The sequence below is a fragment of the Geospiza fortis genome, unplaced genomic scaffold (assembly GCF_000277835.1).
Source record: "Geospiza fortis unplaced genomic scaffold, GeoFor_1.0 scaffold150, whole genome shotgun sequence".
Classification (NCBI taxonomy): domain Eukaryota; kingdom Metazoa; phylum Chordata; class Aves; order Passeriformes; family Thraupidae; genus Geospiza; species Geospiza fortis.
This window is the reverse complement of record NW_005054639.1, coordinates 221,925-228,948: the sequence shown is the minus strand read 5'-3', so window position 1 is coordinate 228,948 and position 7,024 is coordinate 221,925. Positions and strand designations below refer to the sequence as shown.

The 7,024-nt window shown below is 53.2% G+C and overlaps 1 protein-coding gene across 1 annotated transcript in view; it reads right to left on the bottom strand.

Moving 5' to 3' along the window:
- Positions 1-106: 106 nt before the first annotated feature.
- RAB10 (RAB10, member RAS oncogene family) overlaps positions 107-7,024 on the bottom strand; it is a 45,295-nt gene continuing 38,377 nt past the window's right edge. The window contains exons 3-6 of the mRNA XM_005430469.3: positions 6,765-6,903; positions 4,591-4,680; positions 3,490-3,591; positions 107-1,258 (exon numbers count right to left, since the gene is read on the bottom strand). Coding sequence (XP_005430526.1) covers positions 1,175-1,258; positions 3,490-3,591; positions 4,591-4,680; positions 6,765-6,903 — 415 coding nt within the window. The 3' untranslated portion in view covers positions 107-1,174. The remainder of the gene's footprint in view (positions 1,259-3,489; positions 3,592-4,590; positions 4,681-6,764; positions 6,904-7,024) is intronic.

Genomic DNA, 7,024 nt, shown 5'->3' with positions numbered 1-7,024 from the left:
CCGCTCAGGCTCGGGCCGGCCCCGCAGCCCTCGGAGCGGCCGGCGGGGGACAGAAGCTGGGAGCTCGTGTTAATGAACTGCTGTCAGTTGGGGGATCCATGTTATATTCATACACAGAAAGTAGACAACCACATCACCCTCCATAGAAACTAGTGCATGCAAATAACTCTTCCATATGGGGGGAAAGGCCGGGGCTACGCGGGAGGAGGAGGAGGGAACCACTAGTGACGGACAGGCCTAGGGGGGTTAGTAGGAATCTCAACATTTTTACCTCGGAAGCTAAATCAGTGCTTTGTATTAAATTTTTGGCAAACACACCGCGTTGCCATCCTTTCCATTAACACATCACACCATGGAGAAATGCAAATCAAAGCATCATGCAGGCAAAAAAAAAAAAAAAAGGAAAAGAAAAAGAAAAAAAAAAAAGAAAGGAAAGAGCGGCAAAGTGAGAAAAAAAAATGGCAGCGGGAAGAGTTGGGAGCGGCGGGATTGGCAAAGGAGACACAGCAGGTTACATGGAGTTTGCTTTTGTTTTGCACCACCCTTTGTCCTCGATGCATGACACCAACGTTACAGAAAGCAACCACTACAGAGGTCAGGACTCAATGGCACAGGGGGGATGGGATGTCTCCTGCACATGCTTCCACCAGAAAAGAGAAAAGAAAGTGAAAATAAAAGTTCCTTTTTCCACATAAGGCACAGGACAAAGAAACCCCACTCACGGACTCAAGGCGAAAATGAGTTTTTCCTGGCTCTTGCCTGATGCATCTAGAGAATATGGTGACTCAAGCACATGATCCATGACAGAAAATTCCACTGTTGTACAAAATCAATTGTTAATTCTAACCTTTATTCTTATACAATTTGCAGAAGAGAGTTGAGTATGATTGCTCTGGGGTTTAATGGCAGGAGGGACGGGACTATAATACAACCCAAACGTAGTGGTGAGCTGAGCAGGGACATGGAAATGAAGTCACGGAGATGAATTTCCTATACACGTGTTGAGAAAACTGGAGTAGGCAAAGCTGTCCTAGCCAGAAAACCAAGGGGAGGCAGGAGCTCGTTAAGATGAGGAACAAAACCATTGGTTTCAGGTTAAAAAACGGGCAGAGTGGTTTGTTTTGCAGCGAGAAAAAAGGGGCGGTGGATGGCGATTGGTGAGAGAGGAGAAGGGTCAGCAGCACTTGCTCTTCCAGCCCGTCACCCCATTGCCACTGCTGATATCTACATTTTCACTGTTGGGCTCTTTTACAGGGGTCTGCAAGGAAACAAGTGAACACAGTTAGATGGCTCTGGAGATCCCCCAGGAAAACACCCAGAGCTGGGGGCTGGCATCACCAGAGGGAACTGGGACCAACTGTGCACAAAGAGCTCCTCAGAAACACAGAGAATCCTCCCCCAGCTCCAGCACAAATGTGCAAAACCAATTTAAGGGGATTTTTGTTGTTGCTGTTGTTGTTTAGTTTGTTTTAAATAAATGGAAAGCTGGGAAAAAAAAACCCCAGTGCTTGAACTGGGACCACCCCAAAGTCAACTGGAATTATTTTAGAGCCAACAATGGGTTTGGTGGATAAGGAAATCCCAGTCTACAACCACCACAAGCTGAACTCAGATGATGTGAACTAATGACCTCCAAAATCCACAGTTTTTATGGACAAACTGGGCTTGTTCCCAGCCTCTGCTCCCTGCTCCTGGGACAGCAGCTCCCAAGGAAGGACACACAAGCTCCTCCTTGTCACAGGATGGAACTTGGTGACACCAAAGCCAAAACCCCACTCCAGTGCGTTTGATCCAACGCCAACATCTACTTCCAGCTGCCTGGAAAGGAACCTAAACCCTCACCACACTTCACTCTCCACATTCCTTTTTTACCTCTCTTTGTCACAGCCGTGCAAAAGAACCCCCAGGATAATGACAGAGGCCAAAAATGAAGATTTAAGGCCCAAAGGTTGGTATGGTGTGCAGCCTCACCTCCTGTTCACCAATGTTTTCACCCCACTTATCACACAAAGCTTGTCAGAAACTGATTAAGAAATGACTGAGGACTGCAGTGACAACTGGGTGACATTATTCACAGAATTATCACAGAGGAGAGGAAGGCAGGGCTGAGACAGGCTTGGGATGGGGTTCATTTGTGGAGGAACAGGAACAACAAGGGCCAGGGTTGGCCAGTCCATGTGTCTGGAGCTCCACAGAGTTCCCATGAGCTGCTGCTAGGCAGGAATGTTCCAGCACAGGGGTTTCTGTGTACACTGAGCCCTTGGCCAGGGGAGTGCATCCCACAGAAATGGTCCCAGGGCCACGCAGGGATCCAGCCCAGCTCAGTCCTGGAACAGCTCAGCGGTGCCTGCAGGAAGCTGATGGAGTTTGTACTCCTGACAGAGGTCAGGGCCACAAACAGCAGCTCTGGGCACACAGGGATCTGCTGCAGGCCATGCACACAACCCAGGGTGGCAGCAGGGCCAGGGCAGTGCCCGTGCCCTGTGCTGGCACCGCTGGGGCACCTCCAGTGCTGGGGACAGCTCTGGGCCCCTCCTGCCAGGACAGACCTGCAGGGGCTGCAGCGTGTCCAGGGAAGGGAACGGAGCTGGGAAGGGAATGGAGCCCCAGGAGGGGCTGAGGGAGCTGGGAAGGGGCTCAGCCTGGAGCAAAGGAGGCTCAGGGGGGACCTTGTGGCTCTGCACAAGTCCCTGCCAGGAGGGGACAGCCAGGGGGGGTCGGGCTCTGCTCCCAGGGAACAGGGACAGGCCAAGGGGAAATGGCCTCAGGCTGGGCCAGGAGGGTCTAGATTGGATATAGGGAACAATTTCCTCCTGGATAGGTTGTCCATCCCTGGAGGGATTTAAAAGCCCTGTGGATGTGGCACTTGGGGACACGGATCAGTGGTGGCTCTGGCAGTGCTGGGCAATGATTTGACTTGGTGCTTTCAGCTTTTGTAGCCTCACTGACTCCATGGTTCCATGGCACACTGCACCTCTCAGGAAGGGGAGCCAACCACCCAATGGAACCCCCAAGGAAATGCCAGGGCTGGGAGCACAGCTGGGAGTGGCAGAGCTCATTCCTGCCCCACCCTGCACACCTGAACCCTTCCCAACAGCCCCTCAAGAGCTGTCAGTGCATGGACAGACAGAGTGACAGGAAAGGAGAATTCTCTTCATGAGCTGTCAGTGCACTGACAGACACCGTGGCAGGAAAGGAGAATTCTCTCCACATTAACAGGAACATTTAACTCCAGCACAGGCACAACAACCATGAGTGTAAGGGCCAAACAAACAGGAATTTCATTTCCTTGGCTCTGATGGGATGTCACTCCCTGTAGGCAGGCCCTCTACAACAACAAAACATCAAACAAGCTACAGAAGTTCAGCCCTGCTCCTTCAGGGACTGCTGGGCCTCAGCACAGCAAAGTGCAAGCACACAGGTGAAGATCACAAAAGGAGAGCTGGAATTTCAGGATATTTGTTCTCAAGGAATGCTGTGAGCACCTACCTTTCGAAGAATGTCTTCTGCTAATGTGAGGAATGCCTTCTCAATGTTTATATTTGCTTTTGCACTAGTTTCAAAAAACCTAATACCGTGCTCCCTGGCAATCTGCAGCAAACAGAGAGAGGCAGGTTAGAGAGGCTGGGGATGTTCCAGTGGTGCCATCACCACTGTGGGATCAGCAGCATTTATAAAGCAGGGAATACTGGACTGGACATGAGCCCAGGGGTGCCCAGGTGTGCCAGAGGCAGCTCTGGGCCCCTCCTGCCAGGACAGACCTGCAGGGGCTGGAGCGTGTCCAGGGAAGGGAACGGAGCTGGGAAGGGAATGGAGCCCCAGGAGGGGCTGAGGGAGCTGGGAAGGGGCTCAGCCTGGAGCAAAGGAGGCTCAGGGGGGACCTTGTGGCTCTGCACAAGTCCCTGCCAGGAGGGGACAGCCAGGGGGGGTCGGGCTCTGCTCCCAGGGAACAGGGACAGGCCAAGGGGAAATGGCCTCAGGCTGGGCCAGGGCAGGCTCAGGGTGGACACCAGGAGGAATTTCTGCATGGAAAGGGTGCTCAGGCCTTGGCAGGGGCTGCCCAGGGAGGTTTGCAGTGCCCATCCCTGCAGGTGTCACCTGGATGTGGCACTGAGTGCCCTGGGCTGGGGACAAGGTGGGCATTGGGCACAGCTGGGGCTGGATGGGCTGGAGGGATTTTCCAGCCTCAGGGATCCTGGGATTCTGTGACTCCCTTCCAACTGGCACCAGCAGCACCAGCCAGGTGAGGTGGCTCAGAGATTCAGAATGTCACAATTCAGAACAATTAAAATCTACTAAATAATCCCCAGTCAGTGTCTGAGCCTAAGAGGACAGACACCACACACTGTGACACTGTGAGGGACTTCAGGGATGTCTGGGAATTTTGAGCTATCAAAAGAAGCAGAAACTGCAGCTGAGCTCACCCCATTCATGGCAGTTTCTGAGCAAACATTCCCAGGATTCACATCCATCAGCTCCTGCATTCATGCCCTGGCACACCCCACTGGGGCATCCCAACCCCCTGGAGCAGGCAGAAGTCTTGGCAGTGATTTGCTGACTTGGATAAAGAAGTTTTTGTTTGATACTCACCTGTTCGCCTTTTGCTTTAGGGACAACTCTTTTATCTTCCATGTCACACTTGTTTCCTAACAGCATCCTCTCCACATCCTCGTTGGCGTGCTGGAAGGACACAGGGACAGGGTTACAGGGTCACACATGTCCCCCTCACACCCAAAATACCTGCTTCACTTTGGTGTGGCCAGGCCACCACCTGCACCTGCAATCTGGGGACATTCACAGCTGCCCACAATGGAGCTTCATGTGCTGCAGTGGCACAGGAACAAGCTGTTAATTAACCCCAGCCTCCTAATGACTTCCTAGCACTGGTTAATGGTTTTTTCCTCTCCACTTTGTCACTGCACAATGTGAGGGATGAGCCAGGGGAGAAAAAGGGACTGGGGAGGAAAACAGGGGGCGAGAGCCAAAGACAGAAATGAGAGAAGGGAACCAGAAACCAGAGTGGGGCAGGGTCTCCAAAGGGAGCAGGGAGGGGAGGGGTTGGTGTTCCCTCAAGGTGTGGGGCAGGAGGATGCAGTGCCAGCCTGGCAGGGATAAGGAATCCCAGATCCAGCCCAGATCCATTCCCTGCAGCACAGGCCTCTCTGGAGAGGGAATGTGGATCATTTCTCATCAGTCCTGGGGAGCTGGGGAGGTCCTGTCTCCCTGCCCGTTGGCCAGCACTGCCCCGTGTCCCCAAGTGCCACATCCACACAGCTTTTAAATCCCTCAGGGATGGGGACTGCACCCCTGCCTGGGCAGCCAGCAGGGAATTATGATGATGCCAGGCCCCAAGAATTACTGAAGGAGGATCCAGAACTCCAGGAGCTGGGAAGGTCCTGGAGCAGATCCCCTGGGCTGTGATCACACACAGCACGTGCAGGACAAGCAGGAGATCAGGCCCAGCCAGTCTGGCTTTGTGACAGGTCCTGCTCGACCACCCTGATCTCCTTCTGTGACAGCGAGACCTTAATGGAGGAGGGAAAGGTGGTGGATGCATCTGCCTGGGCTTTGCTGAAGCCTTTGGCACCTTCTCCCATGGCATTGTCCTGGAGAAACTGCCTGGTCCTGCCTTGGATGGGTGCACCCTGCTGGGATAAACCTGGGCATGGAGGCACATCCAGCCGGGCACGGGCACCAGGGGGCTCAGGGCTGCCTCACTCCTGCCCAACACCTTCAGGGCATGGAGGGCACCAGCCTGGCTCAGCTCAGCGACAGCCCCAGGGGTGGGATGTGGAGCTGCTGGGGGCAGGGGGCTCTGCAGAGGGACCAGGACAGCCTGGATCCATGGGCTGGGGACAACAAGGGTGAGGGACAAACTGTTCTATCATTTTCGTGTGAATTGTTTTGACTTAATGACCAATCACAGCCAGCTGTGTCAGGACTCCGGGGAGAGTCATGAGTTTTTCCTTAGTGTCTTGTTAAACCTTCTGTAAAGTATCCTTTCTCTAGAATAGAATAGAATAGAATAGAATAGAATAGAATAGAATAGAATAGAATAGAATAGAATAGAATAGAATAGAATAATAACATAATATAATAGCCTTCTAAGACCATGGAGTCAGAGTCATCATTCCTTCCTCCTCCAATGGGGGACCCTGAAAACACCACACACAGGAGCTCAGGTGTGGGATGCTTGGCTCAGGTTTTGGGATGCCTGGCTCAGGTTTGGCTGAGGTTTGGCTCAGGTGTGGGATACCTGGCTCAGTTGTGGGATGTCTGGCTCAGTTGTGGGATGTCTGGCTCAGGTTTGGCTCATGTTTGGCTCAGGTTTGGGGTGTCTGGCTCAGGTTGGGGTGTCTGGTCCCGGTTTGGGATGTCTGGCTCAGGTTTGAGGATGTCTGGCCCCAGTTTGGGATGCCTGGCTCAGGTTTGGGGATGCCTGGCTCATGTTTGGGGTGCCTGGCCCCGGTTTGGAGTGTCTGGCTCAGGTTTGGTTCATGTCTGGCTCAGGTTTGGGGTGTCTGGCTCAGGTTGGGGTGTCTGGTCCCGGTTTGGGATGTCTGGCTCAGGTTTGGGGTGTCTGGCTCAGGTTGGGGTGTCTGGTCCCGGTTTGGGATGTCTGGCTCAGGTTTGGGGTGTCTGGCCCCAGTTTGGGGATGTCTGGCTCAGGTTTGGTCCATATTTGGCTCAGGTTTGGGGATGTCTGGCTCATGTTTGGGGTGCCTGGCCCCGGTTTGGGGTGCCTGGCCCAGGGTGGCACTCACCTCGTCGATGTTCCTGAGCCACTTGCTGATGTTCTCGAAGCTCTTGGCGTTGGTGATGTCGTACACCAGCATGATGCCCATGGCCCCTCGGTAGTAGGAGGTGGTGATGGTGTGGAAGCGCTCCTGCCCGGCCGTGTCCCTGCACACACAGCACACGCCCGTCACGACACGGACAGGCTGCTCGGTTCTATGTAAAACAGTCTTCTTTGTTCAGACTTTTAAACATGTTTAAAGTTTAATTTTTAATATTTTTATTTTTA